Source organism: Microcebus murinus, chromosome 3 (assembly GCF_040939455.1).
Source record: "Microcebus murinus isolate Inina chromosome 3, M.murinus_Inina_mat1.0, whole genome shotgun sequence".
Classification (NCBI taxonomy): Eukaryota; Metazoa; Chordata; class Mammalia; order Primates; family Cheirogaleidae; genus Microcebus; species Microcebus murinus.
Genome location: NC_134106.1, coordinates 18,949,277 through 18,976,384, shown reverse-complemented (window position 1 = coordinate 18,976,384; position 27,108 = coordinate 18,949,277). Strand labels below are relative to the sequence as shown.

Genomic DNA, 27,108 nt, shown 5'->3' with positions numbered 1-27,108 from the left:
GTTGTTGCATATAACAATAGTGTGTTCCTTTTTATTGCTGAGTAGCATTTCCATGGATATATCACAATTTTGTATCCATTCATTTGTTGATGGACATTAGGAGTGTTTCCAGTTTTTGGCTATTAACAAAATTGTTATGAACATTCATGTGCAGGTCTTTGTATGCACATATGTTTTCATATTTCTACTAAATACCTGGGTTTCGAATGGCTGAGTGCTATGAGGAGGTATATGTTTAACTTTTTAAGAAGTTGCCAAACTCTTTTCTAAACATTTTCAGATGTTGTTATAACATTTTGTTATAACCATTCAATGTGGTTTTAACATTTTCACTAAGAGTGGATGAGAGTTCCAGTCACTACATATGCTTGCCAACACTTGATATGGTCAGTCCATTAATTTTAATAGGTATTGTAATTTTAGTTTGCATTTCCTTAATGGTGTTGAGCAACTTTTCATGTGGTTATTTGCCAACAGTATATCTTTGGTAAAGTATCTGTTCAAATCTCTAGCCCATTTTTTCAGTTGGGTTGTTTGTTTTCTTGCTGAGTTTTGAGATTTCTCATATATTCTGGATTTCAGACCTTTAACAGATATATGATTTGCAAATATTTTCTCCCGATGTGTGGCTTGTTTTTTTTTTATTCTATTAAAAGTATATTTTGAAGAGCAGAAGATTGTAGTTTGATGAACTACATTTATAAAAAAATTTTTAATTGTATTGTGCTTTTAGTATTGTATCTAAGAAATCTTTGTCTAACCCATAGTCACAAAGATTTAAGTTAATATCTGTTTAGGGTGTTTATTTGCAACTTCATAGTATTACAAAACTTTTATTTTTGTTGTGCTTTTAGATAGCATTTAGAACTTGAAGACATGTGATTATTTTTTATTCAGAGAGTTAACAGAAGCAAATTCTCTCCTTTAATACATTAATTATTTCTCTGTCATTCTTTTTTTTTCCTTTTAGTACCAGCTCATCAAAAAAAGAGGGAAAACACATTGTTTGATATTCATAGATCTCCAGCAAGAAGAAGCCATATTAGGTAAGTTTTGTTTGCTTTTGAAAGGAGGACATATTTGCATTTATCAGTGAGAGATTAATTGCATCTTTCTTTCTTTAATTAGTGACTAATAGTTATTATCCTACATGTGACTGTTATCTTACTGGAATATTTATAGTTGTAACAGTTATGTTCCCTAAACCTACATAGCTTTCCGATCTTGTAGTAGAGTTGAATCTAAGTGACCCATATTGCTTTGATTTGAGGCATTGATTCAGTTAGTCTTGATATTTTTCCCCCCCAATTGTCCTTTCTTTTACATAAATACAAAGGAAGTTTTAAAACTTTATCTTATTTTATTTCCTTAAAAGGTAATTCTGAGAAACAACTTTTTCTACTCATGTAACATTCTGACTCTAAATGTGTGGGATTTTCCCATGCCAGGCAATTCTTCAATTCTTCTGGACACCAGCTACGTGTCCAGTGATTTAACTCAATTTAATTATGACACTTTTTAACTGAAGTTGCATCAGATCCTACGAATTAAGGGCTCAGTCACATAAGGCTGCCCTCAATTCTGATGCCAATTACAAGTCTGGGCTTTCTGTACTACTGATGTACTTATAAATCGGGGGTTCTTACAACCCCCTCTTCAGGTGTGATATTTGCTAGAATGGCTCACAAAACTCTGGGAGACACTATGCTGTTTTACTTTACTGGTTTATTTATTATAAAGGCTACAACTCAGGAATAGCGAGATGGGAGAGCATAAGGCAAGATAATCAGGGAGAGACTGAGGGTGTGCAGAGCTTCCATACCCTTTCTGGGCATTCTCCCTTCCAGCATCTCAGGATGTTCACCAACCCAGAAGTTTAACATATTTCATTGTTCTAGATCTTTTATAGAGCTTAATCTCTAGCTCAGGCTCCCTCAAACCCTCCATCCCCCTTGATGAGTGTAGCTGAAAGTTCCAACCCTCTAATCACTTGGTCTTTCTGGTGACTGGTCTAATTCTGAGGCTATCCTAAATCATCTCATTAGCATAAACTCTGGTGTGATCAAAAGGGGTTCCTTATCACCAACAACAGCCACTATGGCTCAGGAAATTTCAAGGATTTTAAGAGCTCTGTGCCAAGAATAGGGGACAAAACCCACATATATTTCTTATTATACCATGGCTCTAAAACAAAAATTAAAAAATGAACATGAAAAGCTTTGTTCTACACTTAGTAGTCTCTCACTCTCACAGTAACGTTCTTAGTTTGTGTAACTTCAAAGAATGCGTGGGCATATGTGCACATGTAAATGCATATGCAAATACGAATTTGTGTTAGTACCCCTTCTTTTTACACAAAATATACCATATACATTGTTCACGTTTTTTCCACTTAATTCATTTCAACTATTTTTTCAGCTTGTAAATTTCACTTGTGTGTTTAACTTGCATAATAAATACTACATTTATGGATATGCTATAATTTTTTTAACTAAGACTTTATTTGCAGAAGTTCTTTATATAATAGATTAGTTCTTTGTTGTATAATTTGCCAGTCCCCTCCCTTCTCCCAGTTTGTATTTTGTCTTTATATTTGATTGTCTTTATTTTTTTGAGACAAGAGTCTTGCTGTTGTCAGGTCTAGAGTGCTGTGGTGTCAGCTTAGTTTACATCAACCTAAAACTCCTGGGCTCAAGTGATCATCCTGCCTCAGCCTCCCAAATAGTTGGAACTACAGGCGTGCCCCACAACACCTGGCTAATTTTTTCTATTTTTAGTTTGCCGGCTAATTTCTTTCTATTTTTAGTAGAGATGGGGTCTCGCTCTTGCTCAGGCTGGTCTCGAGCTCCTGAGCTCAAGTGATCCTCTCGCCTCAGCCTCCCAGAGTGCTAGGATTACAGGCGTGAGCCACCATGCCCCTGCCATGGTTGTCTTTATTATACAAAAAAATTTTTTTTATGTAGTCAAATTTATCAGCCTTGTCTTTTCTGGCTTTTAGATTTAGATTTTAGATTTTAGCTTTTAGCTTTTAGAGTCTTAGTTAGATAAACCTTCCCCAAACCAATGCTTTAAAGGAGTCTACCCTTGTTTATTTCTGTACTTTTATTATTTTATTTTATTTTTATTTATTTATTTATTTTTTTGAGACAGAGTCTCGCTTTGTTGTCCAGGCTAGAGTGAGTGCCGTGGCGTCAGCCTAGCTCACAGCAACCTCAAACTCCTGGGCTCAAGCAATCCTTCTGCCTCAGCCTCCCGAGTAGCTGGGACTACAGGCATGCACCACCATGCCTGGCTAATATTTTTTTTTATATATATATATCTTAGTTGGCCAATTAATTTCTTTCTATTTATAGTAGAGACGGGGTCTTGCTCTTGCTCAGGCTGGTTTCGAACTCCTGACCTCGAGCAATCCGCCCGCCTCGGCCTCCCAGAGTGCTAGGATTACAGGCTTGAGCCACCACGCCTGGCCTACAATGTTTTTTTAAAAGCCGTTTGCTACTATAATAGTTTTAAGTATTTTATTCTCTTTAAATAGGAGAAAGAAGCATGCTATTCACAGTAGTGACACAACTTCTTCTGATGAAGAACGCTTTGAAAGAAGGAAATCAAAGAGCATGGCAAGAGCAAGAAATAGGTTAGTAAATGTTTTATTATTATTTCCATGATAGAAAAAAGGAAGAATAATTTTTGTTTTTGTATGAGTTTCTTATCTCTACTGGCACTTTGCTAACATTAGTATTCAACATACATTTTAGACTAAAGTAATGCAGAATAGACTTTTTTTTTTGAGACAGTCTCACTTTGTTGCCCAGGCTAGAGTGAGTGCCGTGGCGTCAGCCTAGCTCACAGCAACTTCAAACTCCTGGGCTCAAGTGATCCTGCTGCCTCAGCCTCCTGAGTAGTTGGAACTACAGGCATGTGCCACCATGCCCGGCTAATTTTTTCTATATATATATTTATTAGTTGGCCAATTAATTTCTTTCTATTTTTATACTAGAGATGGGGTCTTGCTCTTGCTCAGGCTGGTTTCGAACTCCTGACCTCGAGCAATCGGCCTGCCTCGGCCTCCTAGAGTGCTAGGATTACAGGCGTGAGCCACCACGCCTGGCCATACTTAGTAATTCTTAAAATAGAAATCTAACCTTGGCCAGTGCGGTGGCTCATGCCTGTAATCCTAGCACTCTGGGAGGCCGAGGCAGGCCGATTGCTCGAGGTCAGAAGTTCAAAACCAGCCTGAGCAAGAGCAAGACCCCATCTCTAGTATAAAAATAGAAAGAAATTAATTGGCCAACTAAAATATATAGAAAAAATTAGCCGGGCATGGTGGCACATGCCTGTAGTCCCAGCTACTTGGGAGGCTGAGGCAGGAGGATTGATTTAGCCCAGGAGTTTGAGGTTGCTGTGAGCTAGGCTGACACCATGGCACTCACCTTAGCTTGGGCAACAAAAGCGAGACTCTGTCTCAAAAAAAAAAGAAATCTAACCTTGGGAAATTTTACCAAAATTACTTATTCTGTAAGTACTTATAATAAAATAACGTGGAGAGGTAAAAAGAGCCAAGGGGAAGAGAGAGGCTAACCTATATGGGAGCATCTGTCTTTTCTTCCGTATTTCCTCTGTAATCCAAATTCATGTAATGAGGCTGATTTTAGATATTTATGATGATTACAATATAGCACTCAGAGTAACATATGATTTTTTTTTTTTTTTTTTTTTTTTTGAGACAGAGTCTCATTCTGTTGTCTGGGCTAGAGTGCCGTGGCATCAGCCTAGCTCATAGCAACCTCAAACTCCTGGGCTCAAGTGATCCTCCTGCCTTGGCCTCCCGAGTAGCTGGGACTACAGGCATGCACTACCATGCCCGGCTAATTTTATATATGTATATATATATATATATATATATATATATATATATATATATATATATTATTTTTTTTTTTTTTGTCCAGCTAATTTCTATTTTTTTTTTTTTTTTATTAGAGACTGGGTCTCACTCATGCTCAGGCTGGTCTGGAACTTCTGAGCACAAATGATCCATCCTCCGCCTGCCTTGACCTCCCAGAGTGCTAGGATTATAGGCATGAGCCACCACATCTGGCCAAGATATAGTTTCTAATAGAATTATCTCAAGAGCTCTTGGATTTTTGTTGGAAAAATTTGTTTTAATATTGGTTAAATGAATGCCTCTGGTAATCTTTGCCTAACTAGAGTTAATGACTGGTTACTATGTGGCTCACTAAAACCTCCAAGAATTTTCACCAGAGGAGAGATTCTGTATTTGTCTAGTAAATAATCGGTGTTGAATATATCTGTTGTAGAAATACTAAGTTTTCAGTTAGCAAGTCTTGGAAATAAGTTTGGATTGGTGTATACTATATGCTAAAAAGGAATTCCTTTGGCCAGGTATGATGGCTCACACCTGTAATCCTAGCTCTTTGGGAGGTTGAGGCAGGAGCATTGCTTGAAGCCACAAGTTGAGACCAGCCAGAGCAAGAGCAATACCTCATCTCTACAAAAATAGAAAAATGAGCTGGGCATGGTGGCATGCACCTATAGTTCCAGCCACTTGGGAGGCTGAGGCAGCCCAGGAGTTTAAGATTGCAGTGAGCTCTGATAGTGCCACTGCACTCTAGTCCAGGCAGCAGATCTAGACCCAGTCTCAAAAAAAAAGAAAGAAAGAATTCCTCTTGTGAATTATGGAAAGAAAATGTAAGAGAAAAATCTAAGTTTAAATAAAATAATTTAATGCATGTTTAATCTGAACTATTTTGGTAACCTACTTTGGTGATATATATACATCTTTTTTTTTTTTTGAGACAGAGTCTCTCTCTGTTGCCCGGGCTAGAGTGCCGTGGCATCAGGTTAGCTCACAGCAGCCTCACACTCCTGGGCTCAAGCAATCCTTCTGCCTCAGCCTTCCAAGTAGGTGGGACTGCAGGCACACGCCACCATGCCTGGCTAATTTTTTTCTATATATTTTTAGTTGGCCAATTAATTTGTTTCTATTTATGGTAGAGATGGGGTCTTGCTCTTGCTCAGGGGGTCTCGCTCTTGCTCAGGCTGGTTTCGAACTCCTGACCTTTAGCAATCTACCTGCCTCGGCCCTCAGAGTGCTAGAATTACAGGCGTGAGCCACTGCGCCCGGCCTTTGGCGATATATTTTTAAGGTAAGTTAAGATTCAGGAATGTCAGCGAAGTTACAGTCTATCCTGGTGACAGAGCAAGACTCTCTCAAAAAGAATAAAAGAGGAAGTAGATTATATTTACTTAGGGGATAATAAAATTAAGTAATGTAGTATATAGTATTTTAGGTAGCTGGAGATCTCTCTTGAGGTAATTACACAAAAGATAAAGCTTAATTCTCAAAATGTGATCTAAAATTGGTTTCCTTTGATCAAAAGGGAGAGAAGGCCGGGCGCTGTGGCTCACGCCTGTAATCCTAGCTCTTGGGAGGCCGAGGCAGGCGGATTGCTCAAGGTCAGGAGTTCAAAACCAGCCTGAGCAAGAGCGAGACCCCGTCTCTACTATAAATAGAAAGAAATTAATTGGCCAACTGATATATATATAAAAAAAAAAATTAGCCGGGCATAGTGGCGCATGCCTGTAGTCCCAGCTACTCGGGAGGCTGAGGCAGAAGGATCACTGGAGCCCAGGAGTTTGAGGTTGCTGTGAGCTAGGCTGACGCCACGACATTCACTCTAGCCTGGACAACAAAACGAGACTCTGTCTCAAAAAAAAAAAAAAAAAAGGGAGAGAAAATTTTTTTCAGTCATATAAACTGCCTAGATATATTCATGTAATGAAATTAAATTTAAGTAAAATGAAGCTTGATTTTATTGTAATGCCATTATTATAGTATCTGTATATCTATTTTTATTTTATAGTTGTATAATGTAGGATATCAGGTATAAGATTTCCTAAATTGGAATAGATTGGGCTGTTTGGACAAACATATTAATGATCTTGTTTGTTTTATTTAGTGAATAACTTTAGTTTTGGTCAGTTGAAAACAATTTAGGAAAAATAGTTTAAAATATGAAATCCGTTGATGTTATTTTCTGGGTTATGAGAAAAATAAAAAGATTAAAATGTGTCTAAGATTTAAACTTATTTTGACTTTAAAAATGTGAAAGTTTTAATGCTCTTTTACTTGCATTTTTTATATATTTCAGATGTTTGCCTATGAACTTAAGAGCAGAAGACTTAGCTAGTGGTATTCTCCGAGAACGGGTGAAAGTGGGTGCAAGCTTGGCCGATGTTGATCCGATGAACATTGATAAATCAGTAAGTTTATTTTTTTCTTTTCTTTTTTTTTTCTTCACAAACCTTGAGGTGCATCTTAAATCAGTAAGTTTAGTAAATGTTTTAAGTTTTTCCTTGTTTCTTTTTATTTTCTTTTTTTCTTTATGTTTTTTATTTTTACTTCTTCATTTTTTCTTTCATACTTCACTGGAATTTTATCATGAAGATTTCCTTGTTTCTAAAGCAGCCCATGGTAAAAGAATAAAATTCAGATATGAACAGTATGAATGTTTTGATGTATATATTTTGGAACCTAAGAACCCTGGTTACACATGGTTCTTAGGTTTTTTTCATTTCAGTGTTACAGGAATATGTAACAGTTAGGAAATGAAGCTTATAAGATTATGAAGGACAAGGCCTTATAAACCATGATACGTAAGGGGCTACTGTTGAAACTTCTTATTTAATAGTTTCATGATCAGATTTGTATTTGGTATAGATCACTCAGGCTATAATGTAGTTAATGAATTTGGGATAAGCAAGGCTAGCATTAGGGAGACTGGTTTAGATGTCATTGCAATCTAATTATCTGGAACAGTGGTCATGAGAGAAAGTAGGATAATGATGAAAAGAAGTAGATGAATTTGAGAGAATTGAGGATTGAATTCAGATGTGACAGAATTTGGTGAATTAATTGATTTTGGGGAATGAGAGTGAAAACTTTGAGGGTATGACCCAAGTTTCTAGCTTAAATGATTAGGTAGATAATGGATGAAGTAGATGGAAAATGGATGGCCCTATTCTCTGAGTAGGGAACATAAGAAGAGTATAAGTGTTTGAGGTGGGAAGATAATTTACTTAGTTGTAGACATGTTTTATGTGTCTGTGGTATATCACACATGTAAGTAACTTGTAGGCAGTTGTTTAGGCTAGGCATTAAGGAGAATATCAGATGTGGTCATCAAGATAAAGATTGTTGTCACTACAGAAAATGAATAATCATATCCAGGGAAGGTATCTATTAAATAGCATGAAAAGAGACATAGGATTCAGCAGACATGGTAGACTCTTTTTCACTGTTTAGTATCTTAATGATACTTTGGAATAAGGTTACTGTAAAACCAAGAACTTATTTGATATATTTTTTCTTTGTTCCCATAAATCTCTCAATACTACATAATTTAACTAATCCTCATATGATGTTTAAAGGAAGTTGTTGTTATTATTATTTTTTGAGACAGAGTCTCGCTTTGTTGTTTAGGCTAGAGTGAGTGCCGTGGCGTCAGCCTAGCTCACAGCAACCTCAAACTCCTGGGCTCGAGTGATCCTTCTGCCTCAGCCTCCCGAGTAGCTGGAACTACAGGCATGTGCCACCATGCCCGGCTAATTTTTTTTATATATATATCAGTTGGCCAATTAATTTCTTTCTATTTATGGTAGAGACGGGGTCTAGCTCTTGCTCAGGCTGGTTTTGAACTCCTGACCTTGAGCAATCCGCCCGCCTCGGCCTCCCAGAGAGCTAGGATTACAGGCGTGAGCCACTGCACTCGGCCAGGAAGTTATTATTAATAAACAGAGTTACATACATATTTGAAGATGAAATTTTAACTATCTCTAATCTGAAGTAATAGAGGAAATTATCTTATTAAGGAAAGAAATGTCAAAGCATTGAATATGCCCAGAATCCCATTTCTAATAGTACATTTTTTCTCAGAGGACCTTGCCCAATGATCATTGCTTATTTGTCTTACCAGCACTTTATTCAATCTAGTTAACATTAGACATCTTAGCTTAGTCAATTAGAGTAACTTATTTATTTAAAAATTGATATAATATATAAGAAAATTTAGCTTTTCTTAGAATGTTTCTGTTATTTAACCTGTGTTATTTTTCTAGTTTACTTAAGCTTTTCCTGGTATGTTGACATACTTCACTGTAAAACATTTTCAAGTACCATAGCAGAGTGAAGAAGCAGGAAAAGAGATCCCCTATAAACCAGTAATAGAGACAATCATGTTAACATTTTGGCAAAATTTCTTTCAAGCAGTTTTTACTTTACACTTTTTTTCTTTACAAAATGTTTTAGCTATTTAAATTATTATGGGTAGAAGAAACAATCTTTGTTGCCTCTTGTGATAGATCAGTGTTTCTTAAACCATTTTTTCATTGCTGTCTTGTAAGAAGAAAGATTAAAATTCTCGCTAATTAGAGAAATAAATACTAAAAATGAAATTTCATCAGGTAAGGTTGAGCTTCGGAGGGCCACAAACCATTATAATAGCTAAGATTTTCTTACCCTACCCCTGAATCAAATTTTGCCTCGTGGGGATGATACTGCCTGTTCTGAGAATCCATATACAAAAAAGTATATATTTTGAAAATCATTTAAACTGTTAAGAGTATGAATATAATATAACATCTCCTGTAGATACCGATTAAAGTTTTAGTTTGGGCATTGATGCTGGTCCTGAGTTACTGTATTAAAGAATGATAGCTTAATTAGGCCGAACTGAAATGTAAACTTGAATTTTACTGTTGACTTTATTGTTTTATATTTATTTGTAGTTCAGAAGCTCCTGCTGAAGGCATGTGTTTCTTCTAAATCATAAGACTATTTCATAAATACTTTAAAACTCTATAAAACATATAAAATTATTTTGTTTATTTATTTTTGTGTTCTACAGCTGAGGATCTCTAATAAACAATAAAATTATTTTAAATGAAACTTTCCTGCTTCTTTCCAAGGTGCGGTTTGATAGCATAGGTGGATTGAGTCATCATATTCATGCACTAAAGGAAATGGTAGTATTCCCACTTTTATACCCAGAAATTTTTGAAAAATTTAAAATTCAGCCTCCAAGGTAAGTAATGTCTCAGTTATTTATTATTACTATTTATCAAATTTTAATTGAGTAAATTATTACACATATAAATATTTCATATGTATTTATTTGATGTGTCCTAGCAATGACAATTAGGAATGAAATTTTTTTTTTTTTTTTTTGAATATGTCTATAATACCAGTAAGGAATGAAATTTTATTATTTAGGGCTCAGAGGCTTTGGAACCAAGTGTACTCTAGAAGTTTACATTTTAGGATATAGGAGTCAGGCATAAGATGAGATTCTTTATGTAGTCCCTGAATGTACAACTGGATTGCCAAAATGGATTTTCCTGAGTTAGGCTTCCTAATAGTATGGAGTTTGATGCTATATGTTGTTTAGTTTTAGAAGCACAATTTCATTGGAGTGTTTGTTTGACTTGATGATGGGTATTTTTGAAATAGGGTGAGCATGATAATTTTATTTTTATGAATATGTCTGATCATGAGGTGGCTAGCCATTGAACTGTTAGAAAAGGCTAAGAAATTATGTTAAAGGAGATTGGGCAGAATAAAATATTCTGAAGGTATACCTGATAAATGTCTGTATTCATTGAGGAGGCACTTTTTTTTTCTTACCTTTTTTTAAAATTCATCCCTAGAAGCAAGAGGAGGCACTTTTTATTTAGATTTGGTTCTAATTTATTTTCCATGTGCTTAAGGATATGGAAAAATCTTATCTTTATACATTTTTGTTTCTTTCTTTCTTTTCCTTTTTTTTTTTTTTTTAAGAGACAGGGTGTTGCTCTGTCACCCAGGCTGGAGTGCAGTGGTGCTCAATGTAACCCCAAACTCCTAGGTTCAAGCCATCCTTCTGCCTCAGCCTACCAAATAGCTAGGACTACAGGCACGTACCACAATGCCCAGCTAATTTTTTAAATTTTTTGTAGAGATAGGATGTTTTTGTTTGTTTTGTTTTTGAGACAGAGTCTTGCTCTGTTCCCTGGGCTAGAGTGCCTTGGCATCAGGCTAGCTCACAGCAACCTCAAACTCCTGGGCTCAAGGAATCCTTCTCCCTCAGCCACCTGAGTAGCTGGGACTACAGGCATGTGCCACCATGCCTGGCTAATTTTTTCTATATATTTTTAGTTGTGCTAATTTCTATTTTTAGTAGAGATGGGGGTCTCACTCTTGCTCAGGCTGGTCTTGAACTCCTGACCTTGAGTGATCCTCCCGCCTTGACCTAGAGTGCTATGCTAGGAGTACAGGTGTGAGCAACCACACCGGGCCTAGAGACAGGATCTTATTGTGTTGCCCAGGCCGGTCATAACTCTTGGCCTCAAGTGATCTTTCCGCCTTGATCTCTCGAAGCACTGGTGTTACAGGCGTGAGCCAACATGCCTGACTCTCTTTATATATTCTTTTAATTATTTCTATATGGTATATTCTAAGATGTGACATTTTTGGGTCATAGGGAAACACCTTTAAAATTTTGGTATATCTTGCCAAATTACTGTGTATTTTAACTATTTCTTGTCTACCAAAGCTTGATGCTTTGAGGACTTAGCAAGTGACACTTTGTCTATATGCTGGAAAAAGCTTTATCTCAGTGTCTAAGAATATAGTAAGACAAAATTATGTGGGAAGGAGGGATATCCTTTTAAATTAGTTATCAGTGGTGGTGATAACATTAATTTACTTCACTTTTTTGATTCTTTATTCCTCTAGGGGCTGTTTGTTTTATGGCCCTCCTGGCACTGGTAAAACCTTGGTTGCCAGAGCATTAGCTAATGAATGCAGTCAAGGAGACAAAAAAGTGGCTTTTTTTATGCGAAAAGGAGCAGATTGTTTGAGCAAATGGGTTGGTGAATCTGAAAGGCAACTGAGGCTTCTTTTTGACCAGGTAAGAATAATCAGCTAATTGGAGAATATCTTCTTTACCATATTTAATATGTTTAATCTGAAAGTACAAATTGTTTTTGAGGAGGCATATTGTCCAATCAGTATATTAAATTTAGGCTCAGTAATCTGAAATTGTATGCCTTATAGTTGTTTAATAGCAGTTTTACTAGTACTTTTGAATATTTATGATCATTCATAAAACATTTATTGAGATGCCTACCAGGGGTATAATGCTGTTAGGTGCTTTTGAGAACCCCAGATACTGCACATATATTGTTAGATTGTAATTCAGTTGAAGAGCAGAACTTGCTTAAATATGTTATATATCTGTGCCAGAAATCTCACAAAGCAATGTTATTCATTTTCACAAGTTGTAAATACAGTACAAGAATTCAGAAATAAGTGAATGCTTTTAAAAGGCAGAGTGAATATCATGTAGGCTATGTCTATTATTTATATGTAATAGTAACTTTAAAGATATTATTTCAGTGGCTGGGTGTGGCTTATACCTGTAATCCCAGCACTTTGGGAGGGTGAGGCAAGAGGATTGCTTGAGGCCAGTTGAGACCAGCCTGGACAACACAGTGAAACCCTGTCTCTATCAAAAAAATATATTTCCTATGTCTTATATTTTTTCTGATATAAATTCACTTTTGATTGAGCTAGTAAAGGAAGCTATTCATATTTGGCAATGTAATTTTTATTTGATTATGTCTGAGGAAATTCACATGAAATAGAAAATGCTTTCAACAAGCATTTATTGAACACCCATTACTGAGTTGGTGTGTAGGAAAGTCCTTTGCAATTGGTGAAGCACATCAATTAATATTTTAAAGTTATTATTAGTATCAAAAACTGCTTTGTTCTAGATAATGCATTTAGAGGAATAGATAAGAATTTTATCTTGAAGTTCAATGTCTAATGGCAAGTCAAAGATAATGCATTTAGAGGAATAGATAAGAATTTTATCTTGAAGTTCAATGTCTAATGGCAAGTCAAACATACGCAGTCTGAGTGCTTCAAGAGAATTTAAAAACAATTCAAAAATATAAATATAAAATAACATTGGTAGATGAGGGAAGAATTGGCTTGGGAATGCTGGCGTGTTGTTCAGTGACTTTGTTTTACATTTTTTAAACAATTTTTAGCCAATTCATACTGGGGTTAGGCATGTCTCTTGGTTTCATTTAAAACCATGGCGTAAACTATATTGTTTCTTTTATCTAAATTTATTTCTCTTTCATAGTTTTTTTGGTGAGTAGGAATAGTTAAAATGTATGCTTTCTTTTTTGAAAAAATTGCTGATGGTCATGATTTTTTATTTTTTATTTTTTTGAGACAGAGTCTCACTTTGTTGTCCAGGCTAGAGTGCCGTGGCGTCAGCCTAGCTCACAGCAACCTCAAACTCCTGGGCTTGAGTGATCCTTCTGCCTCAGCCTCCCGAGTAGCTGGGACTACAGGCATGCGCCACCATGCCCGGCTAATTTTTTATATATATATCAGTTGGCCAATTAATTTCTTTCTATTTATAGTAGAGACAGGGTCTCGCTCTTGCTCAGGCTGGTTTTGAACTCCTGACCTTGAGCAATCCGCCCGCCTCGGCCTCCCAAGAGCTAGGATTACAGGCGTGAGCCACAGCGCCCGGCCCATGATTTTTTAAATGAAAGATTCTACATTCCTAAATTAAAGACATGGCCTGTGCACTAAATGAAATGAAGATGATACAATGTATTTGCTAAGAGTGTGGGCTTTCGTGTCAGGAAAATGTTTGTTTATATCTGGCTTTAACATTAAGTATGTAACTTTAAGTAAATCAAAGTCTTTTTAGGAGCCTCTTCTGTGTAGTGGGGAAAATAATACCTGTCTCACTAAACTATTGTGAGATTTCACTGAGAGGAAATAAATAAAGTGCTTATCACAGTGACTGGCACATAATAAACTCTACTTCCTTTTTGCTGTTCTATGAGGTCATAGTTGTAAAAGATAGCTATTTGTTTAATGTATATAAAAATAATTATCAAATCTAATCTCTAATTTTGCAATTCTAGTTCTTTTATTTTTTTTTTCTAAGTCCACATTTTGTAGTGGCTCAGGCCTGTAATCCTAGCACCCTGGGAGGCCGAGGCGGGCAGATCGTTTGAGCTCAGGAGTTTGAGACCAGCCTGAGCAAGAGTGAGACCCTGTCTTTACTAAAAAAATAGAAAGAAATTAGCTGGACAGCTAAAAATATATAGAAAAAATTAGCCAGGCATGGTGGTTCATGCGTTGTAGTCCCAGCTACTCAGGAGGCTAAGGCAGGAGTATTGCTTCAGCTTAGGAGTTTGAGGTTGCTGTGAGCGAGGCTGATGCCATGGCATTCTAGCCTGGACAATGGAGTGTGACTCTGTTTCAAAAAAAAAGAAAACACTGGAAGTTTAATACGTATTGTATCAGGGAGAAATGGAAAATTCATATCTATTCCTTAGCAAGCTGACCTTCCTGTAAACCAAGAATTTGCTTTATAGTAATTTTGAACATAAATTATGTTAATTTGAGTAAATTATATGATAAAAAACTTTTCATTTATAATCTAATAGTCATTCACTTTAAATTGTTCCTGCTAGATTTAATATATACACGAGAAAAATGACTCTCTGAAAGTACGAGAAGAAAACGGGAGAATTTTGTTTATAACCACACAGTAGAAAGGGTCTAACTGGGAAAGATAAGAGGTGGTACATGTTTTTTTTTTTTTTTTTTTTGGTTTTTTTTTTTTAAAGAGACAAGGTCTCACTCTGTCGACCAGGGTAGAGTACAGTGGTGTCATCATAGCTCATGACATCCATGAATTCCTGGGCTCAAGCAATCCTCCTGTCTTAGTCTCTTGAGTAGCTGGGACTACAGCCACATGGCACCATGGCTGGCTAATTTTTTCATTTTTGTTAGAGACAGGATCTTGCTATTTTGCCCAGGCTGGTTTGAGATCCTGGCCTCAAGTGATACTCCTGTCTTGGTCCCACAGAACTAGGATTATAGGGGCGGGCCACTATGCCTGGCCAAATTTTTTTTTTAAGATTCTACATGGCAACAACATACCATGTTTCCCTGAAAATAAGACAGGGTTTTATATTTATTTTTCTTCAAGAAGACACCCTAGGGCTTATTTTCAGGGGATGTGTTATTTTCCCCTCAGAGCCTCAGCTTGCAGCATGCACAGGATGGCCGGGACCTGACAGAGGGAGCTGACCTTGTTGGTGGGGCTGCTCGCACCTTTCGGGTCACCTTTGGGATAGTACCTGTCACAATGGGGCAGATGAGAAGGGCTGCTCGTCGTCTTTACCGCTCTGCAATGAAATGCATGGGTTGTGTAGATATGCTGTGTAGGCACGCCCATCACTAGGTCTTATTTTGGGGGTAGGGCTTATATTGCGCAAATGCTTAGAAATCCTGCTAGGGCTTATTTTATGTGTAGGTCTTATTTTCAGGGAAACATGGTATCTATCTTAGTCTATTTTGTGCTGTAATAATAGACTACCACAGTCTGGGTAATTTATGATGAACAGAAATTTATTGGCTCACAGTTCTGGAGGCTAAGAAGTCCAGTATCAAGGTGCTGGCATCTGGTTAGTGTCTTCTTGCTCTGTCATAACATAATAAACACATCACATAACCAAAGGGCAGAGAGAGACAGGGAGAGAATGCACGAAATGGAGGTTAACCTACTAGCCACAATAAAGAATTTACCCCCTTGATAACAGCATCAGTCCTTTAATGAGGGTGGAGCCTTCATGACCTAAACACCTCTTAAAGGTCCCACCTCCCAATGTCATCTCAATGGCAATTAAATTTCAACATTTCAGTGTGAGTTTTAGAGGGGACAGACATTCAAACCATAGCAACACCAAGCCAAATGATAAGGGATACTCCTTGAGAAAAATATTTGCGTTTCCTTTCACTTACAAAGGGCTAATCTATGAAATAAATAGCTCCCAGAACTCAGTAAGCAAAAGACCAGTGACATAGTGAAGTATTAGGCAAATTATATGAATAGAAAGAACTTTCATGGAAAAAGCAATATAAATGATTCTTAAACATGTAAAACATGCTTGTCTTCACTGGTAAGAGAAATAAGAATTAACACTAAAATGAGATAATATTCTTCATTGAAAAAATTTAGCAAAGACCAATCAGTTTGATAATACATTGTTGATGAGCACCCTTAAATATTGCTGGTTGGAGGGTAAATTGGTACATCAGTGGAAGGTAGTTTGCAAATATCTAACTAGATCAGAAATGACACGTGCCTTTTGAACCAGTAGTTTAACTTTTAGAATTTACTATATTGATATGTTTATACTCATATGAAATGATAAATACAATTATCTATAATTATTTATTATAGCATTGTTGGTAATAGGAAAATATTGAAAACAGCCTAAATATCCGTAAAAAGGTGACTGGTTTAATTATGGCATGTCTGTATCATAGGACATGATATAGCTGTTAAAAAACAATGAGGCAGATCTTTATGTCCTTATGTGGAAGCTAATTAAGATATTGTGTTATGTAAAAAAGACTGTTATATGGTGAAAAGAATGTGTATAATGTGCTATCATTTGTGTTTAAAACACACTTTGCTTTGTGTGTGTAAATATATTTGGAAGAATAAACAGTTGCTTAATGGGTGAAGACCTTGTTGGAGACTGGGGTTATGGGATTTCCTTTTTATAATACTACGTGCTCTTTCATACCTGCTGCATGTTGTCTGATTTACTTGTATATACTATTAAGAAAATACAATACATTTTAAAAATGAAAACTAATATCATAACATTTGTTTTCTTTTTACTAGGCATATTTGATGAGACCTTCTATAATATTTTTTGATGAAATAGATGGATTAGCTCCAGTTCGCTCTAGCAGACAAGATCAGATCCATAGGTAATTTTTCCTAATCTGATTATGTTGGGTTCTTTTTACTCATTGACATAGTATTTAGCCTTATCCCTTGGCTAAGTGTTAAGAGGCTTACAAAGAATTTTAAAATGCAATCTGTGCCTGTGAGGAATATTTCTTTCACTTAGCACAGGGGTCAGCAAACCATAGCATGTGGGTCAAATCTCAGCCTATGCTTGTTTTTTTTTTTGAGACAGAGTCTCACTTTGTTGCCCAGGCTAGAGTGAGTGCCGTGGCGTCAGCCTAGTTCACAGCAACCTCAAACTCCTGGGCTTAAGCGATCCTCCTGCCTCAGCCTCCCGAGTAGCTGGGACTACAGGCATGCACCACCATGCCCGGCTAATTTTTGTATATATTTTTAGTTGGCCAATTAATTTCTTTCTATTTATAGTAGAGACGGGGTCTTGCTCTTGCTCAGGCTGGTTTCGAACTCCTGGCCTCGAGCAATCCGCCCGCCTCGGCCTCCCAGAGTGCTAGGATTATAGGCGTGAGCCACAGCGCCCGGCCCTCTGCCTGTTTTTATAAGAAGTTATATTGGACCACAGACATGTTCATTCTTTAAGCATTGTCTGTGGTTGCTTTTGTGCTACAAGAGCTGAGTTGAGTAGTTGTGACAGAGTGCTAGGATTACAGGTGTGAGCCACCACTCCTGACCTGCTAAAATTTCTAGATGATATAATTATGTATATGGAAATTCCAAAGCAATCTGTAGGTAGATGCTAGCAAGTTTGGACCAATCAGTATAAATCTAAATTTTGTGTTTCTTTGTACCAGTAATTGTGTAAAAATGGAAGTTAACCATTTATAATTTCATTCAAAAAGAGAAGTTACCAAGAGTAAGGGTAACAAAAGTCCCACATTACATCTATGGTAGAAAATAATAAAGTGTATTGAAAAACATTAATGAAAGATTAAATAAATGAGAAATACCAGTTCTTGATTTGGAAGACTATTTTTAAATTGTCTTTTCTCCCACATTAATGAATAGATTCAGCATAATCCCATTCAGAATCACAACTTTTTTGGGGGTGAACTTGACAAAATGACTCTGAAATTTATATAGAAATACAGAGGGTTAAGAATAGTGAAGACTCTGTTCTGTTGTGGGCTTTTAAAATAAAAAAAGGAAAAGAGAAGAGTAGTGAAGACTTTTGTGGAAAGAACAAGGTAGGAGGACTTGCTTTATTGGATATTAAGGCCTCTTAGAGTTAAGAACATTTTTTTTTTTTTTTTTTTTGTTTTTTTTTTTTTGAGACAGAGTCTCGCTTTGTTGCCCAGGCTAGAGTGAGTGCCGTGGCGTCAGCCTAGCTCACAGCAACCTCAAACTCCTGGGCTCCAGCGATCCTTCTGCCTCAGCCTCCCAAGTAGCTGGGACTACAGGCATGTGCCACCATGCCCGGCTAATTTTTTATATATATATCAGTTGGCCAATTAATTTCTTTCTCTTTATAGTAGAGACGGGGTCTCGCTCTTGCTCAGGCTGGTTTTGAACTCCTGACCTTGAGCAATCCGCCCGCCTCGGCCTCCCAGAGAGCTAGGATTACAGGCGTGAGCCACCGCGCCCGGCCAAGTTAAGAACATTTGATATTGGTGGAATAGTAGACTAATGGAACAAAGCCTAGAGCCATAAATAAATCCACACATATATAGATTCTTGATTTATGATAAAAGATGCTGTTGGGAAAGGATGACCTTTTCTATAAATAATGCTAGAAAAATTGGATATCTTTTTGGTGAAAAAAAAAAAGAAAAACCAGACCTCTTTTTATACTATATAAAACAATTTCATTTGGATTTTAGCTTTTTATTTGAAAGGTAAAACAACACTTTTAGAAGATAATGTTAGGAGAGTGAGTTTGGGCAAGTAGGCCTTGAATATCATGTCAAGTAGTTTGGGCTTTATTTTTAGCATAGTAGGGGTTACTAAAGGATTTTGATTCAGGGGCTGGTCATTCAGATTTTTTTTAAAGACAACTTTCAGTAGAATTTAAGTTAGATTGTAATTGTGTTTATGGTCATGTTTGAAACTATCATCTGAAAACTCTTCTACTGCAAAACCCTTAAATATGCTGATAAATTCCAACAAACACTTGAAATGTCTATTTGTGATTAGAAGATACTAAGGAAAATTTTGAGATTAAATATGAACTTCTACTTAAGGATTCTTATTCTCCCCACGCCCTTTATATCTTTTTTTTTTTTGAGACACAGTCTCTCTCTGTTACCTGGGCTAGAGTGCTGTGGCATCGGCCTCGCTCACAGCAACCTCAAGCTCCTGGGCTCAGGTGATCCTCCTGCCTCAGCCTCCCAAGTAGCTGGGACTACAGGCATGCGCCACTGTGCCCAGCTAATTTTTTTTTTCTATTTTTAGTTGTTTGGTCAATTTCTTTCTATTTATAGTAGAGATGGGGTGTCGCTCTTGCTCAGGCTGGTCTCGAACTCCTGAGCTTAAGCAATCCTCCCAGAGTGCTCCCTCCTACTCTGCCTCCCAGAGTGCTAGGATTACAGGTGTGAGCCACTGTGCCCAGCCCCTTTATATCTCGAGTGAGATACTTAGGTCATTAATTTTCAATTTAGAAAAGAAGAATTAGAAATCTTCCCTTCACACATATATTGGGTATCTAGCATTTTGGTTCCATTTATAGATTTTGGAAACATAGCTAGAATAGTGTGTTTGGGAGGAAGAATGATTTCTTTAACATGTTGAGCATATTGGAGAAGTTATTTCAGGCAGGTGTTAGCAGTAAGAGTAAAGGAATAGAAATGAGAGCAGTTGGAAAACACTAGAAGGGACATTGTTACTAGAACTGTGGTTTCTGTTATAATTAGATATGAAACATTTTAATTCAGAAATGTTTAAGTTATATTTTTAGAAACCCACTCTAAAATATGCACACACAATAATTTTGAGTTGAACCTAAAAGGTAGCCATTCTAAAGAAATTGTCTAAAAGTATAACAATAATGCAAATGTGATAGAGTAGAAATTAAAGATCATATAAATTTCCAGACATAAAACAACTCCCAACATTGCTATCTATTAAAAAGATTATTATAGTTTTTCTTTGATAAAAAACATCTTTATTGAGATACATCTCACAGCTGTACAGTTCACTCATTTAAACTCTATAGTTCAGTGACTTTCAGTTTATTCACAGAATTGTGTTACCATCACTCTAGTTAATTTTAAAATATTTTCATCACCCCAAAAACCTTGTACCCTTTCTTTAGCTGCTACTCCCAACATTCTCCTCGTATTCCCAAGCTTTATGCAACCTTTTATCTCCTTTCTGTTTCTGCAGATTTGCCTATTGTGGTATCTCATTTGGTTTGATTTGCATATGCCTAATGACTATTAATATGGTTTTTGGAGAAATGGCTATATACAGTTTTTGCATATTTTAAAATTTGATTATTTGTGTAGTTTAGTTGTAATAGTTTATTATATATTCTGGACCCTTAGACCCTTATCAAATATATGATTTATAAATATTTTGTCCTTTTTTAGGTTCTCTTTTTCCTTTTTTATGAGACAGAGTCTCACTTTGTTGCCTAGGCTAGAGTGAGTGCCGTGGCATCAGCCTAGCTCATAGCAACCTCAAACTCCTGGGCTCAAGCGATCCTCTGCCTCAGCCTCCCAAGTAGCTGGGACACAGGCATGTGCTACCATGCCTGGCTAATTTTTTCTATATATATTAGTTGGCCAATTAATTTCTTTATATTTATAGTAGAGACGGGGTCTTGCTCAGGCTGGTTTCGAACTCCTGACCTCGAGCAATCCGCCCGCCTGGGCCTCTCAGAGTGCTAGGATTACAGGCGTGAGCCACCGCGCCCGGCCCTTTTTTTTTTTTTTTTTTTTTTTTTTTTAAAAGAAGTGAGGTCTTGCTCTTTCACCCAGGCTGGAATGTAGTGGCACGATCTCAACTTACTACAGCCTTGAAATCCTGGGCTCAAGCCATCCTGCTGCCCTCAGCCTCCTCAATAGCTGGGATTATAGGTGCAAGCCACCCTTGCCTACCTGTCTTTTTACTTTTTTAATAGTGCTCTTTTGAAACAGGAAAGTTTTTGATTTTGATGGCCTATTTTGTCATTTATTTATTTATTTATTGGTTGTTATGCTAGTATATTTTTTTGGTACTTTTGAAAATAATTTTTGTAAATCACTTGATCTTGCATTAAGATGTAATCATGCTATAATTTATTAGCATTTAAGACTGATAAAAAGCTATTATAAGCAGCAATGTTTACAATGTTTTCTTTCTTTTTTCAACTTTTAATTTTTCCTAAAAATTTTTTTTACAGTTCTATAGTATCAACCCTTCTTGCTCTTATGGATGGATTAGATAATAGGGGTGAAATAGTTGTTATTGGTGCTACAAATAGACTTGATTCTATAGATCCTGCACTCAGGAGACCTGGTCGTTTTGACAGAGAATTCCTTTTCAACCTGCCTGATCAAAAGGTAAGAGTTGTTGTTTTCAATAATACTAAATTTATATGTAATTCAATTTTAAGGCTTATATACTCCGAGCATGATATTTTATGAATTTTCATTGTTCTAATTTTGTGCTTATGGAATATCTTAGTTAATTCTTAAAAAACTTTATGTAATGAATACTTTTTTTCTATTAACAATGATAAGAAAGTTTATGATTGTTAGCAAGTAAAAGGAAAGTTCTTGATTAGGTTACTATAGATGTTTACTTGCTTCAATTCTCCACATGTGGTAATTACCTTGTATCACCAGTTATGTGCTCTAATTACCCAAAGTAGCTTTGTTCCCATAAACATAATATTTTTGTTGACTATTGGTGGGTTTATGAAGAAAGACTCAGTACCTACATTTTCATATAAATAACTATAATATCATATTTAATTAAAAGTAGCAAACGTTATTCAGTATGGTATAAAGTTTTAAAAAGAATGTATTATTCCAGCCTAAGCAAGAATAAGACCCTGTCCCTATAGAAAATAGGAAAATTAGCTGGGCATGGTGGCACGTACCTATAATCCCAGCTATACTCAGGAGGCTGGGGCAGGAAGATTGATGAGCCCAGGAGTTTGAGGTTGCCGTGAGCCATGATGAGGCTACTGCACTCCAGCCTGGGCCACAGAGTAAGACTCTGATTCCAAAAAAATATATGTATATTATTAAGATAGGGCAAAGTATAGTTATTGATTGTGTAAAATGTTATTTAATATGATATACAAAGTCCTTTTATCCTAATTCTGCTTGATATTTTTATTGTTTTTCTTGGTTTGACCCAGGAGTTTGAGGTTGAGCCCAGGAGTTTGAGGTTGAGCCCTTGGTTTGAGCCCAGGAGTTTGAGGATGCAGTGAGCCATGATGAGGCCACTGCACTCTAGCCTGGGCCATAGAGTAAGACCCTGATTCAAAAAAAAAAAAAAAAAAAATATATATATATATATATATATATATATATATTATTAAGACAGGGTAAAATGTAGTTATTGATTGTGTAAAATGTTATTTAATATGCTATACAAAGTCCTTTTATCCTAATTCTGCTTGATATTTTTATTGTTTTTCTTGGTTTGACCAGTTTAATTTTTGGTTCTTCATTGGAAACTCAAGTTTAAGAGGTAGAGAAGTGTGCAGAAGAGATACTGTGTATGAGTATATATTGTTATATGGCTTTGATCTTAGATCTCTATGTGAAATGCCTGGTTTATATGCACAGATGTGAAAAGGCTTAGCGATTAGGACCAAAGGGAATGGCTCCTCTGTGTAGAACAATTAATACTTCAATTTGACGTCAGTCTGCATAGCCACCAGTAGTTGACTCAAATGTGACAATCCAGTGTATAGGCTTTAAATTGGCACTAGGTTTACATAGCTTTGTCAGGACAGGAGACATAACACATACACCACCATTTGCACTGCCCACATGCAGCTTCCAGGAATGTATCATTGCATAGAGGTGTGTTTAGTTGTAGGAGACAGGGCTGAAGTGTACAGTCTCATTCAGCATGGAGAAGCATCAGCTTTCTTGTTTAGAACATCTAACAATGGTTCACAGCTTTTAGACTCTTTCAGTACACGAGGGGTGGTGGAGAATGTGCTTAGTTCTAAGCACAGGAAAGCCATTTCCTTGATTTCCCAATTGTCTTCTGTATTGTCCTAGTCAAGTATGCCTCAGGGTCTGTATGCCACCTAGAGCCTTCACAGTCCAGGCTCAGTCCACATAAATCAGGGGTTTAACATTAAACAAGGTTCAGAACAGCACCGTTTAATAGAATTTTCTGTGATGATGGAAATGTTCTCCATTTGCATTATCCACTGAGCAATGACTAGTATGATAACCACTAGCCACAGGTGGCTCTCGAGCACTTAAAATGTGGCTAGTACAACTAAGGAACTGCATTTAAAATTTTATTTTGCCTTAGTTAATTTAAAATGAAATAAAATGGAATTATGTGACTAGTGGCTTACTATGTTGTATAGTGTGGATCTGAAACATAGTTTTCCACATGAATTTTACCTTTACTGTATGTATATATGTATGTATGGATGGACAGAGTCTCACTCTGTTGCCCGGGCTAGAGTACCTTGGCGTCAGCCTAGCTCGCAGCAACTTCAAACTCCTGTGCTTAAGTGATCCTCCTGCCTCAGCTTCCCGAGTATCTAGGACTATAGGCATGCACCACCATGCCTGGCTAATCTATCTATCTATCTGTCTGTCTGTCTGTCTATCTATCTATCTTTCTTAGTTGTCCAGCTAATTTCTTTCTATTTTTTTTCTTTAGTAGAGATGGGGTCTCCCTCTTGCTCAGGCAGGTCTCGGACTTCTGAGTTCAAATGATCCTCTCGCCTCGGCCTCCCAGAGTGCTAGGATTATAGGCATGAGCCACCATGGCTGAAATTTATCTTTCTAACATTTCAAGGAAACTGTGCTGTGAGATTGAAATGTAAGATCATTTTTTCAGGCCTGGGCTTCTGTAAAAAGACCTATGCTGGCAGACTGCTTTCCCTTTAATTAGTATTTAAGGTCATGAGACTAAATGAGATTACTAAGCCTTCTGTTTTACAGAGTACTCACTAAGGTAAAAGGAGAAAACTAAGAGAGTAGGGTGTTTTGGAAGCCAAGTAAAGAAAGTGTATCAGTGAAGAGTGTGATTAACTATATCACATGTTGCTAAGTCATGCCAGATAAGGACAGAAAATTGGCCATTATATTTAGCATTACATAGGTCATCAGTAAACTTGATGAGAACAGTTTCAGTTAGTGGTGGGTACAAAAGCTTGACTGGAGTAGGGTTAGTTCGAGAAAGAGGCCGAACGTGATGGCTCACAAGAGCGAGACCCCATCTCTACTATAAAGAGAAAGAAATTAATTGGCCAACTAATATATGTAGAAAAAATTAGCCGAGCATGGTGGCACATGCCTGTAGTCCCAGCTACTCGGGAGGCTGAGGCAGCGGGATTGCTTGAGCTCCCCAGGAGTTTGAGGTTGCTGTGAGCTAGGCTGATGCCACGGCATTCACTCTGTTGCCTGGGCAACAAAGCGAGACTCTGTCTCAAAAAAACCACAAAAAACAAAAAACCTTGCTGCTAATTCACATGTAGGTTGAGATGGATTCGCTTCCACTATAGCTTTCAGTTCCTCATTATCCATCCACTTGGTCTCTGGTCACCCACGTAGCTCATTTTCAAGATTACAGTCACCAGAACAGAACTTTCAAACCATTGACTTACTGAGCCTTCATTGGCCACATCCTTCCCAAACACTTCACTGATATTTCAGACTGTCTGTGCTATACTGGTTCTACGACAGAGCTCATACTCAAAAATAACATGAATTTATGATTTATCCATGGTTTCATAAACATTTCTGTAAAAAAAATTTGAAAGATAATCACAAGCCAAACCATGTGTTTGAAAGACTGAGGATGTACCTTCACAATAAAAAGAAAACAAGAAGTGTCAGAGATATCAACTGTCAAACTTAATGCTTAAGGAAATCAAACATTTCATATGACCTAATGTTTCTTTTGGAAACTAACTTCATACTTTTTAAGAATCTGTTCAGGCAGATACTTCTCGTTAGAAGAAAATAAATATCTTATCATTGCTTTGATTTTTGCAGCTAAAAGCCTGAGAACTTTCAATTGAAATTCTAGGTATTAATTCCATATTTTGTCAACTTTGAACAAAAATTATCTTGAAGACTTTGAAAATTTTTTTGTTGTGTTGTTATTGGACCCCAAATTTCTTATCAAACCAGTAAGATATTACTATCTTGGTTATAATTTGCTTTTTCATGGTTTAAGAAGCTCAGGTAGCTTGTTTTGGGGGGAACAAACCATATTCGGTTTTTTAAAAGTCTTGCATTTTCCCTCAAAAGAAGGTAAATGTGAAAAAAAATTCCAATCTGTCTCTGTGGTGATAACAACAGCTGATTATGTATTCTTATACCTCAGTGCTTTTTTTTTTTTTTTTTTTTTAAATACTGTTTTAGAAAAAGAATTTGTTTGTTTTAGAACCAAGATGTTAAAATTTTGATTATGCTGTCTAGTCAGCTTTAAGCTAGAGAATGGTATTGTGAAAAAAAGTCAATGTAAAAAAAATTGTTTAAACCTTTGATTTTTCAATGAATTTGATTAATATTTATTCTTATATATTAATATTATAGATTAATAATTTGTTATATATTAAATGCAAAAGCATCAGTAACTTACAAGGTAATAATGTGCATGGTATTTCTCAATTGAAATTCAAACAATTTTTTCAAGTTTAAATTACTTGTCATTTTGCTCATTGTCAATAATAATACCGTATACATCTGAAACAACTAAAAATTCTAGGAAATTTAAATATAAATTTGTTTAAAAGTTATAACATATTAAGGTTTTTTGTTCATATGTCTGCAAACGGTAAGAATGATATGGTGGAAAAGTGAAACTTAGTTTTGAATTCTAGTCCCAGATAAGTGCTACTATTCAGGTTCCTTCATCTCTTAGAACATTAAATGTCTTAGCTGTGTAACAGAGAGAAGATGACTACTGGGTATCTCCAGGCTTATTGTTGGAATCAGAGTTGATGTAGATACTAAGATGTTTACATTTCATTTAAATAATTGTTTTTCTGGGATATGGTTAGTTAAAATTTGTTCCAGCTAATACATTTGAGGCATTGATAATATTTATCTGTACTTTTCTTCTTAAGCAAGATTTTGTATATATCTGTATTTTTCTTTTTAGGCAAGAAAACACATCTTACAGATCCATACCAGGGACTGGAATCCAAAATTGTCAGATGCTTTTTTAGGTGAATTGGCTGAAAAATGTGTTGGTAAGTACTACTCATTGAATTCTTTGATTGTTGTTGTTTGTTCTGCTCAGCCTCCCTTTTCCCTTATGTGTGGAATGTGAATGAATATAGTTATGTCTTTGTATGATAGATGACTCTCCCTTTATTTTTAAAATTTGTTTTTAATATTTCACTTAAAGTTTGAACACTTAAATTAGAATTTTAACTGCCATTAGGTGTTTGATTAACAAAGCTTAGTGGTAATACGCCTTTCATTAAGTGTTGGATATCTATGATATTAATACAGTATCTCCTTTTAGGAATCGTTCCCTCTTAGAAATTTTGCTAAGAAAAATAAGCTTAAACTTGAGAAAGAAAGGTCCACATCAAATGTAAGACTGCAGTCTTTTACTTTGCAGATCACACAGTGGGCTCATCTTCATTCCTTTTTTAGACCTAAAAAAGATTGAGTGGGAGGGGTCTTGAAAGAAAATACTTGCATGATATTTAGTAATATTTCCCAAAATATAAAACTTTCCAATTTAATTTTAAATTCTTCACAGAGTGGAAGATCTCCTCGCGGAGTTAATGACCACTACTGTCCTAAAAAGATGTGGTGAGAACAATTAGATACACAGATGATCACACATGGAAGATAGAATTCAGGGTTTTGGTTCTAAATTAGGTCTGAAATAAAAAGGGATACAATATGAAGTAACTAAATATATATACAAGTATTTTTCCTTCAGTCTTTTTCCCTTTTTTGTCTCTTTTCCTCTCATTCTCTCAAAAATACAAATAAAAAAACCCTATCTTCATGAACCTTTTTAGGCATTATGAAGAAATCCCCCAAGTAAGTCGACACACAGCAGCCCTCTTGGGAAAACTTTAAAGTTACCAAAACCAAAAACAACATCTTAGTTAAAAAATAATCATTGT

At 36.2% G+C, this 27,108-nt stretch overlaps 1 protein-coding gene across 3 annotated transcripts in view; it reads left to right on the top strand.

The window, feature by feature from the left end:
* ATAD2B (ATPase family AAA domain containing 2B) overlaps positions 1-27,108 on the top strand; it is a 152,552-nt gene that overhangs the window by 48,149 nt on the left and 77,295 nt on the right. For all 3 annotated transcript variants that reach the window (XM_076000580.1, XM_076000579.1, XM_076000578.1), the window contains 8 exons: positions 971-1,046; positions 3,536-3,634; positions 7,173-7,284; positions 9,988-10,103; positions 11,792-11,966; positions 16,797-16,885; positions 21,202-21,361; positions 26,121-26,211. In XM_076000580.1, the coding sequence (XP_075856695.1) occupies positions 971-1,046; positions 3,536-3,634; positions 7,173-7,284; positions 9,988-10,103; positions 11,792-11,966; positions 16,797-16,885; positions 21,202-21,361; positions 26,121-26,211 (918 nt within the window). The remainder of the gene's footprint in view (positions 1-970; positions 1,047-3,535; positions 3,635-7,172; positions 7,285-9,987; positions 10,104-11,791; positions 11,967-16,796; positions 16,886-21,201; positions 21,362-26,120; positions 26,212-27,108) is intronic.